The following is a 12,861-nucleotide window of genomic DNA, read 5'->3' on the forward strand; positions in this document are numbered from 1 at the left end:
AACTGGCGACTACCGACATACACTGTGAGCAATATGTGATCAATAGTTTATATGTAAGCAACACGAAACTCGACAGTTTTTGCTGCAACATGCAATGTTTATTGCGGAATGCCAAAAATGAAGTCAACATTTTCATTTTAGAATTGCAAAGAAGAAATGCGCTCTGAAAAGAAGCAGTTGCAGAAGCCAAGAAGGAAAGGTGATCCTATTTTCAAAGGTATCTATTTGTTTCTATCTGTGTGCTATGCTTTGAAAGACTTCGTAGTAAAGTTGAGGCTGCTTATTTAATGGGCTTTTCTTCAACAGACTGAACACGAGTTGAGACAACTTGGTCACCAATTCTATCTTCCACTATGGTCCTGATCACTCTTGTTTTTTGGGGGTCTGTAAAGAAAGAATTCAGAGATTTAGGAGAAAAATAATCATTTTTAATTTTAAGCCAATTTTGCCGGAAAAAAAAGGTGTGGTTTAGATAAAGAGGAAGCTGTCCAATGTTGATTTATCGAATCTAGTTTGTTTTACAGCAAATAAGAATCTTTCACAATTTCATGCTGAACATCTAAGGATTGAACCTGGCTCTTTGTGCAGGCAACTCATTGCTTCATACTGAATTTCAATCCTTCCCCAATAAGTCTCAGCAATTAAATAAAATATTTATGGCTAAAATATTGGAAGCTAACTCCATCAATCAAAATTTGTACAAAGCTTGATAGTCTATTGGCCATCAATAGGTTTCAGAAATGATGGGAAAGGAATGATATTTGACTCTGATAATTCCTTTAAGTTATATAGAAGAAGATCCTATAACTTTCATTTTGTGTAAAGGGTTGGCTAAAGATTATTTTTTTAACAAAAAACATGTCAACCATATTTAAAAAAATATTATTTGAGACTTGTTATATGATTTGACTGATGGACCCAATTTACTGCAACAAATGGCCCATTCTGATGGAATTTGTTTATTTTTCAATATAAACTGCAGTCTTTATCACTTTGAAGCAGTCTAGACATGTTGAATAATATCTTCTGGGGAATCCCAGAACTAATCTAGATTGAATTTTTTTTAAAAAAAATCACCAAAGAAATCAATGGCCTTCTAGTGGACTAGGAAGCAATATTCAATATTGCATTTTCTCAATTAATTAATGGAATCTAATCTCATATTTAAAAATGTACTACATTTTAATATTACCAAGGCATTTGTTGCTGTTCTCTCAGAAATGCATTTTAAGAGTATACAAAGTACACTACAGCACCCATCTCAACTGTTTTGTGTGGCAGGGAAAATTGAGCTGGCACATGAAGAAAATATGAGTTCTATTTGCCAGACGAAACTTCCATGGTTTTAGTATCCAGATTGTACAGGATAACTCATAATACATAGCTCATGGAAAGAACACCGCTGGCCTTTATCTTATTTCTACACCATATGTATATAACAACAAGTTTTAAAGTAAGATTAAGTTTCAATAGGGAACAAATCAACATTTTTAATGGTTCAGTGGATAGCAAGATAACACTGTTTATCGAAATAAGCAAAATGTATTACCTCTGACACTGTTTCCAGATCCTAATTTATCTGTCTGTTTAGAATCTCCAGATCCAGAACCTTTAGACTGGGACTGAGAGGTGGCATATTCTTGTATCTTGAATCTTTGCTCTGCAGATTCCCCGCTTCTAGATTGAGTACCTGATGATGATTCCCTGGATCTTAAATCTGAAGATCCTAAGCCTTTAGATCTAGAGCTGGAAGATGACTGGTCCCTAGATTTTGAACCTGTTTGTCCTCTGGATTTAACATCTGAAAGTTGTCTCATGTCTCTTCCTCCTGAAGTTCTATCAGTACTTCCGGTTTCAAAATTATATAAAGTAGAGAGAGAGAGAGAGAGAGAGAGAGAGAGAGACAGAGAGAAAAAAAAAAGTATTTAAACATTTTGCTGTAGATAACCCTAAAATGTTTTTTCCCCATTTCAATTTTTGGTAGAAATGAACAATTCAATTTGCTGTGCCTTTTTTATTGATTGGGGTGGGAGAGTTGTTCATGTTATAGAATAGAAAATATCTTTTAAAGAGAGGTTACCGTTCTCTGTTCTCTATCATCTATAAAACATTAAAACATCTGAGAAAGAGTCTTTGATTAGTATTTGAGGAACTACTGGTCTGCAACTACTGATTGACTCTAGCCTACATCTTCAGACAACATCTATTAGACAAAGTTTATTGTAGTTCAACCAGATCTGAAGTGGTATATGTTTCGGTACCTTTTTCAGGGAGAAACTCAGGTCCGGCAAGATCAAAGATTTTTAAGAAATACAATATTCTCCAAATTTTCACCTTACCTTTCACTTCCATCAAGGAGACTTTGGTAAGTGTCAATTTCATTTTCCAAGCGGATCTTAACATCCAGGAGCTGTTCGTATTCTCTGTTCTGACACTCCATGTCATCTCTTATCTGCTGTACTTGGCATTCCATACTGCCGATCACTTCTTGTATTTGGGACAGTTGGCCACAGTACTGACTTTCTGTCTCTACTAGAGTAGCCTCAAGAGATTGTTTCTGATGGAAAAATAAAATAGTATGAATGCAAAATGAACACTGTATGAATGCAAAACATGACTGACTAATCTTTTTTTCTATTATCAAGAGCAAGGTTCCCTTGGAAACAGTCTAAACAAACTTGTGGGCTTTGTGAAAAGTTTAACTATGGTGCCAGGTCTTTTTTGTTTTTATATTTTTTTTAACCATTGATATGATTTTCCGACATGTGGACTTCAACTTCCAGAATTCCATAGCCACTAAATCTGCACTAGTATAGCATCTGTCTAACAGCATTGATTCATATATTTCCTTCATAATCTGCTTTTAGATGTTATATTTAATATGAATAAAAATAGTTTCTATTTTCAGATATAGAATTTGTTATCCTAATAAAGTTGGATATATTGCATGTGATTGATAGTTAACATGAATTAGGTTTGTGCATGTTAGAATTCTAAGAAAAAATATTAAAGGACCTTTTCTTTTTCTGCAGTAATTACTATGAATCCTTTGTGAATAAGCAAGTAAGATATTATAGAATTTCATTCAAAGCCATTTTCTATGTAGTATATTCTATATGAATAATTTCAAGTTTCAGCTATTAGAAAACCTGATTGTGGGAAATATTCACACATTTGGACTAGCCAAAGATTTCAAATTTAAATAGAGAACAGCCATTGTTGGTGCTTCCCCCTACTATTTGTCTCTTTGGGAAAGAAAATGGAGATTGCATGATTTGATTGATGTTCTCATGAATGGAATTTAGAAAGGATCACATGCCCTGCCTATTTCTTTCTTACACATAGAGATACATGTCTGAGGACATAGGAATGAAAAATTGAGTCAAGGAAGAATTGTTAGTTATTACAGGTATTGCAGGGCTTCATGTCTGTTGGTAGTTGAAAGATTAATTAATTAATCTTGTGCTTTTTTGGAGATAAAATGAACCACCTCTACTATTGCATATTAGAGTATGGAGTAACTTTATTAAGCATGCAGTGCTAATACAGTCTCTATGTATTTTAAATCAATGGTAGATAGTTGTGTTTAGCTCTTTAGGTGTTGATGGATCCAAATTGTGATAAATTCATCTTCATAGCAATTATCAGAGATAGTGGGAGTTGTATTCTAATAATATTTGATGGTTACCCTGCATGACTGTCAATTTCTCAAATTTTCAAGAATTAGAGACAGAAGACTATGATTATTTGTCTTAAGAGAAGATTAAACATTTAATTAATCCATAATTTAAAGCTACTATTAAAATACTTCTGGAAAAAGAAAATCTACCAGTGATTGTTGAGATTGCAGTTCAATTTCAAGACCCTGCAAAGTGCGTTTCAGTTCAGTAATCTCACTCTTGTTGCTACTGGTTTCCTCAACATTGATGTTGATCTGCTTGTTCAGTTCTTGGCTCTGAAATACATCAGAATTTGAAAAAGGTTGTTGCCCACATTTTTCAGTTAAAAATAATTTTGTTTTAAAAAGAATCTTTATAAAGAATATTATTAGGATCTATTTCACCTGCTCATTAAACCAAGCCTCAATATCCTCTCTATTCTGCTCAGCCAGAACCTCATATTCACCCCTCATCTCATTAAGGAGAGTAGTCAGGTCAACTCCAGGTGTGACATTCATTTCAACGTTGATACCTCCAGCTGCAGTAGAATCATTCATTGAGCTCATATCCTGTATCAGGAAGAAAATAATAATAATTTATGTTTTTAACAATTAAGACAGATTTGGAAAGTTTTGATTAAGTCTATCTCATTTTGTTTGAATATGTTCAGAAATCAATGTCTAACAGACTTGGAAGTACAATATTATGATGCTGTGAATCTTTAGCATACATTTTCATCTTATGCAATGATTCAATACATGTCTTAAAACTTCTGATGGTCAAAAAAGCTTGTAGCATATAGAGAAAATACTTGGCAGTTTTAGTTTAGTATTTTGGAATTTTTATTTGGTGTGTGCTTGTATATAGGATTAATATAAATCCACAAATTGGCAGTTGAGACAACCAATGATAGTTTCAATTTTCATTGAAACTGTTAGAAAGGTAAAAATTTAAGCAATGTTATCCAGATATTTCAGTGTACTAAATTTAAAGATCAGGAGATTAATACACCTAGACAGCAAATTTTAAACCAAATGTATATTCTCTAAATTGCACTGTGTTTGTTGTTGGAGGTGGGGAAACTTAAATCTATCTCAGCAATGTGCAGAATTTGCCCTTGATGCTTTTAAGTAATTGTTTAGACTGAATTTGACAACCTAATACTCTCCTGAATATATGTAGATATATTTGGGCTCTGAATTGCAGCAGTATCTGAATTAACTATGAAGCATGACATCTTCTATTCTACTTGTCATTTGAAGTCTGTAATAATATTGTGACATGCCATAGCAATCTTCCCCTCCCACATTCTCATTCTTTACTAAGGAAAAAATAAAATTTCTGAGAACACCTATAGGACAAAATTGATATAACTGGTATTGGTCCAAACTCCAGAAAGATGTGGCTCAAATCCAAAGTGGATCTCGGGTGGAGAAATATGTCAGCACTCCTCCCATTTTGTATTCTATTCATGATTGACATGAATATCTTGTTTATACACCACTAGAGTTGGATTAGGGAGATTAGTGACCTTTTTTTTTTTTTTGGCTAAGACAATCCAATTTAATCCTCTCCAATTCTTTTAATATTAGCCAATGAGAGTTTTGCCAAGTAGCATCTTGAGACCTTCACATATTGGTTTTTGTTGACATATTTTTGTCCCTGTTTTTATGTATAAATAATCCCCGAAATAGTACCTCCTCATGATTTTTCTTCATATATTCCAGTTCTTCAGTAAAGCTGTTAATCTGCACTTTAAGATCACTGCTTGTTATCTCAATTTCTTCCAGGGCCTTTCGTAAGCCATTGGTGTCCATTTCAACACTTTGATGGAGGGCCAATTCATTATCATACCTAAAAGTAATTAAAAATATTGTCAGCTTCTGATACATCTGAGGAAAATGTATATTTCCTCTTTCCCCCTTGGTCTTCATTCAATGCTTTCTTCAGCTGTTAAAGATTGGTTTTAAAACAATAGTCTATATTTGTAACAGCCATGCCCTGCTGTTAAGTGACAAGGAATAAAATGGAGAGCTGGAGGGGAATTATCCTATTAACCCTCTGCTCAGCAATATGGAACAATAGAAAATGTATTTGCTGCACTACCAATGTCATTGTAATTTATAGTAGGTAATTTGTATTGTGTGGTGGGCTGTGATCTTTTACCACTATGGCACCACGTTAGGGCATTTTGTAGCTATAGCAAATAAGAATATTCAAAAATACAGAATTGCATTCCTCACTCTTTCTCTCTCATATAGAAAATTATTATCAGCAATGATGATCATTAGCCTGCCACTTGCATCACCAGTATATTTTCTCTAAACTGAGAGATGATAGCTAACTTTATTAGGCATTTGGAATTTGCTTGTATTGAAATACTTTGAGATCTGTTTTTTAATTTAACCAGCAAAGCCCTTTACTTTGAGAGGCACGTTCTTCTAGATCATGAAAAAAAAACAGAATATAGGAAATATGTTCATTTTCCTCCTCCTTACTTGAGTTTGAAATCAGCACCAGCCAGCCTAGCATTGTCAATCTGCAAAATCATTGTTCCATTGTCAATTGATGTAGCAACTATCTAAAAGACATAACACAGAATGTTTATTTAACATAGATGATTTTCAACAACTTTAATATTGCAATCCCACTGCATAATATAAATTCTAAATAAGTATATTAGCAATAGCACTTAGACTTACATATCACATCACAGTGCTTTACATCCCTCTCTAAGTGGTTTACAGAGTTAGCATATTCTCCCCAACAATCTGGGTATCCATTTTACCAGTCTCAGAATGATGAAAGTCTGAGTCAACCTTGAACCAGTGAGAACGATACTATTGAGTTGCTGGCAGTCGGCAGTTAGCAAAATTAGTCTGTAATACTGCATTCTAACCACTGCACCACTACAGTTTATTAGAAATGGAATTAGGTTAATATACTTAATACTTCAATTGTTGGCATATTTGGTAAATGTAAATGTATATTATATAAGGTTTTTTTTTCTTGTGTTCAATTGTTTTGATTTTTGGAGAGAGCCTTGACAAGTCCTTGCGGTTTTCTTGACAAGAATTTTCGCAAAGTTGTCACTGCTTCTTTCCTAGGGCTGAGGGAGAGTGACTAGCTAAAATCATTCAACTGCCTTTTGTGATCAAGGCGGGACTAGAACTCTTAGTCTGCTGGTTCCTAGCCTGATGCCTTAACCACTAACCTAAACTGGCTCTGTTATATAAGATACTATGCCGTATAAAGTAGACCAATTAGTAAATGTCAAATTTCTTTCAAGTAATCAGATTGCATAATTCAAGAACATTCAATAAGATCTCATCCAAAACCTAACAGGACCATTTGTTCTTTACTGAACTCAAAAGTTATCTTATTATTGTCATGTCATAAACTGTGAGAAATTACAGAGGTGTGGCACATCTTAACTTTTTTTCTCTTTAAAGGAGGGTGACTAACATTTCAGCTTTATCCATGAATACATACATATCTCAGTTGGTTTATTGAAACTGAGACTGTATTGATGAAAGCAATAAAATTTACTGCCTTGCATCACATCTGTTAAAGATAAAAGAGTCTCCCAAGGAGACATTCACAATTGAGAATTCTACTCCCTCGCTTGCAGAGTATATGCTCCTCTCCTGCAGAGCATTCCTCAGATATTTCCTGATCATTAAACTTGGCAATAGGAACTGCCTGCTGTTAATGAACATTAGAAACCACTCTGGCTCATCTCTTAAGGCTAATATAGCACCACCATACAGTAAAAGACAAAAAAAGATTTATCCTACTAAACTTATTTCTTTTCTTACCTGATTCCTAAGGTCATCAATAATGGCATAATATTCACTATAGTCTTGTTGTTGTCCAGCTTGATTTCCTGCTTGAAACATTTCATACCATTCTGCAATTTTTCTTTCAAGTTCACTGTTAGCCTCTTCCAGTGCTTGGACATTTCCAAGGTAAGTTGCTAAGCGGTCATTAAGGTTTTGCATTGTTTGCTTCTCAGCACCAGAAAGAAGAACACTGTCACCACCTGCAAAGCTACCAAATGCTCCAGCTGAACCAGAAGCGCCCCATCCAGCACTCAAGGTCCTTGATCGGTTGCCTCTGCATGCTAGGCCACCAGAGCCCAACCTGCTCCTGCTTTCTGCCCCCCCACTGAAGTTGCACATGCCCCATGCTCCACTGCCACTACCACTGCCACCACTGCTGCAACCACTACCAACGAGCCTGCTACTTGATCTACTACTAAAGCTGCACGATCCACCACCAGATACTCTTGTTCCTCCTCTGCTACTGCGGGAGGAAGAGGCTTGTCTGGATGACTGACTCAAGAAGCTCATGATTCCAGGACAAGAGAAAGGATCTTCCTTGTGCAGAAATGTAGCTTAGATTGTCCTTGGACTGTGGTTTTCTACCCTTTTATATGTTAGTTTAACACTGCATCATAAGCACAAATGTATGATAATTTTGTCAACAGATTAGCCTAGCCCATCATTAAATAATTAAAACAATTATTAGATAATCCTAATACATATATTTAGGCCCTCCCCTTGATTATTCACTTGTTGAGATGGAAAATAGGTGGAGTAGTCTGGGTCAAACCTTTCATTATAATTCAAGCATTTTTTTCCCTAAAATTCATGTAAAAACTTTCCATTTTTAACTTTGCTTCTTCTTAATGTTGTACAACATATGTATATTGAAACGGTTCATATTAAACTGTATTTTTATTTTACTGCATGTGCTTTTCCAATATAACGTTTCCACATGTTGCTATACTTATCAGAAAACCAGTTGAGGTGTAAAATTTCTGTTTGACAATGAAAGTTCTATGTCATATTAGATTGATCTCTAATAAACAAGGCAAATTGTTTGTACATGTAATCATATTTAGGGATAACTCCAAATTATTTTACTATCATTAATAAGATTGTATTGTTTTCTAGCACAGTCATTTTATTAATATGTTGGAAGTAATGTTCTAACGTAGTGAATAAAAGGGCAAAAGTAAATTTATTTCACTGACTTTCAATTGAAACAAAGCATAGTAGATATATTTTAATTACATTCTAATGGGAGTCCATTCCATTCAAGGCAGCACATTAACATCATTTTGCATTTTCACACCAGTTACACAGAAGCTGGCTACCCTAAGAGTTGCTTAACAGAAGGAGCAGAACAACATAAAACTCCGCTGATTTGCCTGAATATTCCAGGAAATACAGGGCTAATATTTTTAATATTAGCCCATTAATCATAATAATGATTAAACTCACAACTAATCGTTTTCCACTTGTGCCCCATTAAAAATAGAATTTTAAAGAGCTTTTAGATATCTTTAATACTATGGAATAACATATTGCACTTCTGAACAAACATATGGAGTGTTATACATATCTTCCCTTAATTTACAAAGCTATTAACACAACTTTCCCAGCAATCTTTTGACAGCCTTTTGAGGTAGTCAAGGTGAAAAGACGGGAGTTGCTAGAGAAATGGAAGGTACTTTGATGTGGTTAGGCTAATGTAACAAGACCTTCAAAGCCTGTCAAAGCTCCTGTCTACTTCAAATTATACCTAATACAGCCATGGTGCAGTTGTTTTGATTTTCTTTCTCACACTTTTTACTTTCCTAGTACTCAGATATCTTTTTCTGTAACTATTCTATATAGTCCAGCATACCTTTAGAATTCAAATGTCCTTGTTTGCGCCTTAATTTTTCCAGTTCAGGTGCTTCTATTTTTCCAATTAATATATGTTTAAATACTCTACCGCTATTATTTGAATATAGTTTTTAGGAGCATAGTTTCCTTTATCAGAATTTTTGGTTAGAGAAAAATGAATCCTCTTGAATTCCATTTAGTCCTAGTGTCCAATGCTGTTGTGAGGTCTATTGGAAGGGATTGACTAAATTCACTAGTGGTGATTCCTAGTACTTAGGAAGGGTTACACTTTGTTCTGTACTGTTGCATTAATCCTTAATTAATCTAAATTAGATTTTGATTTTGGATATTTAGCAGCTCCTAGGTTTTTGAAAGTAATGGGATAAGTCATAGGTCTTGCTGCAAAGATTTAAGAGTAAATCACTTAAAGCACTTAGAAGATGGTAAAATAAATTTTTAAATTTTATTGGACAGTAAGAGAAGGTTTATTGGTTATTTGACAATGACATTGTATAATAAAATAAAATGCCTTATAAGCAAATATATTGCCCAGTTTCAAGGTCAAAATATTATTTATTGACTAGTAAATATGGCTCCCCACCTCCTCCAAATTGATTCTGGATGGCATATTAAAGCATGCTACAAAACCAATTAAAAACAGTGAAAGGAGGAAATAAAAAGTAGACCACAAGCAAGAGAATATCACATGTAATAAATCATTTTGATTTAAGCACAATTTTTTGCTTAGCAAAGTACTTTTCTGTTCACTGCCCTGTCTGTAGGTGGAAACTGATTGTGCTGTCAGTAGCCAATGACTGCTGAATTACCATGACATGCTTATTATATACTGACTAATTATATCTGCTTTCAGGGAGCAGATCAAGTTGTTGTTTTTCATCCCACCAATTAAGTTGTAGCCAGAAATGACTGTTGATTACTTAAATCTCTGTTTTCTATTAAAATAATATTCTATGTAGGTTTTTTTGACAAACTTTGAAAGATAAATTCATGATTTTAAACCTCAGAATCATTTTTGTTAGCCTATTAGTCATCCTCAACTGTGGTCATCACATTTGAGAAGAAAATGAGTATCTTCTGTGTAACGTCTGCCCCATTTCACTTAAAATCTGACTCTGTCACCTGACTAATAGGTTCACAAGGGCAAGGTATAGCACATATAGTGAAAGCCAGCCCATGTTTAACAAAAGAACCACTGTTAACTCTACTTATTCTCCAGGTTCCAGTCCATCAGCACATGGGTGGGATTCAAATTTCTTAACAACTGGTTCTGTGGTGTGGCCTAATTTGTGGATGTGGCTTGGTAGTCATGTGACTGGGTGGCCGTGGCTTGCTGATTGGGCATGGCTTGATGGTCACATGACTGGCTGGGCGAGGCTTGTATATAAATATTGTAAATATTTATGTAAATATTGATTTTTTTTTATAAAAAAGAGCATCTTTTACCCAAAACCAGGCAAAGCAGGCAGGCAGATCGAGTTGCTCACAGAATCACAAATTCACTCAGAGATCTCTCTTTCTGCAATCTGCTGCCTGAGTCTGTCACATAAAATTTGCTTGCAAGCAAACTCACAAAATTAACTCACAACACACCAGTGAGTCTGCACTGAAAAATAGAAGCTTCACTCCTAAGGAAGGCTCAGCTCTGCTTTTAAATTAGCTAAAAAGCAAGAAAATCCAAGATTTCCTGCTTTCTAGCTAATCTAAATCTCCTGGCACAGCTGATAGTCGGAACGGCTGTTGGTCGGGGAAAAAAAAAGGAAAAATAGCAACATACCAAAACTTAGGCAAAGGCACAAGACAGGCAATTTGAATGGTGCACATGCTAGGTAAGGAGTGAATGGGCGGGGTAGGAAGGGGAGAGGCCAGCCAGTGGCATGATTTGCCAGTTCTCTGAACCTACTAGTTCAATGGTCACCAACTGGTGGGCCACAGCCCACTGGTGAGCCGTGGGAAAATTTTGGTGGTCTGCAGAGAAATCTCACCCCCAGAGCACCCCACAAAGCAATTAATCCAGGCTGCGCAGAAACACAAGGCTGCGCCACCCACATGGCCCGCAGAAACCCTCCCTGCCTACTCACTCCTTACCCACAAACTTGCCTGCTAAATTGCTGTTTTTCTGACCATCAGCTGTTCTGCTGTGCTGGGAGATTTAGATTAGCTAGGAATCAGGAAATGATTGGATGTCTTGCTTTCTAGCTAGTCTTTAGATCTTTGGCTCTGCTTTTAAGCACAACTGAACCTCCCTTAGGACTGAAGGTTCTATTATTCCGTGCAGACTCACAGCTAGAAAATTTTATGTGACAGACTGAGCTAGCCGATGGCAGATAGATAGATAACTGAATGATCCTGTGAACAACTCAATCTGCCTGCCTGCTTTGCCTGATTTTGGGTAAAAGTTACTCTTTTTTTATAAAACATTCAATATTTATATAAATATTTATAATATTTACATACAAGCCATGCCCAGCCAGTCACATGACCATCAAGCCACACCCACAAATTAGGCCACGCCTACAGAACCTGTTAGTGGTCTCTGGGATTTAAAATTATGAGCTTGGTGGTCCCTGAGTTCCAAAAGGTTGGCGACCCCTGTACTAGTCTGTAGGTTGTACTCTGTTGTACTCTGACAGTAAAAGTTTGAACTTGAACTTGTAGCTGGTAACAGAGTTAAAATATCAGAGGCTGAAGCTCTGAATAATGGATTAGATCTTTCTTGAGATAATAAGCAATAAAACTAGCAAAGCAACCATACTTTTTATTTGCTTGAAAGATAAGCTTATGTAATATTTAACTTTCATGTTGAATATCAGATATTTTTCCATTTCTCAACTGAGATAATGAAAAACCTCCATTCCTTTTTTGGGGAAAGTAGTTGTCACATCATGATGTTTTTACAAAAGGGACAGGGCACGTATTGCAAGCCAAATGCTGTTTTCACCACTTTGGCTCCCTTGTCCACTAGCCACTCCTTAGCAATCGTGATAGCAATATCATTTGGGGTACATGTATCTAAAGCTCTGTTTAAAAATTTCTCTTAAAAATGTTTTCAGAGTGCTCAAGGCCTGGATAATACAATTCAGATGTAATATTTCTTTCATAAATTCTTAATCCCCTCAGTTTCCACCAGTCATCTTTCTATGTTTGTCAAGGTACACTTTCACATGTCCAATCTGGCTTGGGTGATAGTTTGATATTTTCAAAATGTGTGCTACATTTGAATTATGTAGAGTCCAAGCAATGACATTTATCTAAAAATTAAATACAGTGATATCAATAAATTGTACGCTTTGGTTTTTTGACAACTGTGATATCTGGTGTGTTTTGTTCCAAATGACAATCTGTCTGTATTCGAAAGTCCCACAAGATCTTCACCTTCTTATTTTTGACAACCTTTTCAATTTTATGTTCCCATGACTTTTTAGATACAGATAAGTTGTATTTTTTACATAATGACCAGTGGATTAATTTAGCAACTTGGTCATTTCTAGCTTTGTAATCAGTTTGGG

The 12,861-nt window shown here is 35.3% G+C and overlaps 1 protein-coding gene across 1 annotated transcript; it reads right to left on the reverse strand.

Annotated features, from left to right (window-relative positions):
- Positions 1-280: 280 nt before the first annotated feature.
- LOC113450749 (keratin, type I cytoskeletal 12-like) lies at positions 281-8,072 on the reverse strand. Its single transcript, XM_026722035.2, has 8 exons — positions 7,478-8,072; positions 6,158-6,240; positions 5,357-5,513; positions 4,064-4,228; positions 3,830-3,955; positions 2,340-2,557; positions 1,550-1,845; positions 281-384 (listed from the first exon to the last, which is right to left on the reverse strand). Exons 1-8 carry the CDS (start codon positions 8,009-8,011, stop codon positions 281-283), a joined length of 1,683 nt encoding a protein of 560 aa, XP_026577820.2. The 5' UTR covers positions 8,012-8,072.
- Between the last annotated feature and the right edge of the window lie 4,789 nt (positions 8,073-12,861).

The sequence above is a fragment of the Pseudonaja textilis genome, chromosome Z (genome assembly GCF_049901715.1).
Source record: "Pseudonaja textilis isolate UNSWEBS1 chromosome Z, rPseTex1.2, whole genome shotgun sequence".
In the NCBI taxonomy this organism is placed as follows: Eukaryota; Metazoa; Chordata; class Lepidosauria; order Squamata; family Elapidae; genus Pseudonaja; species Pseudonaja textilis.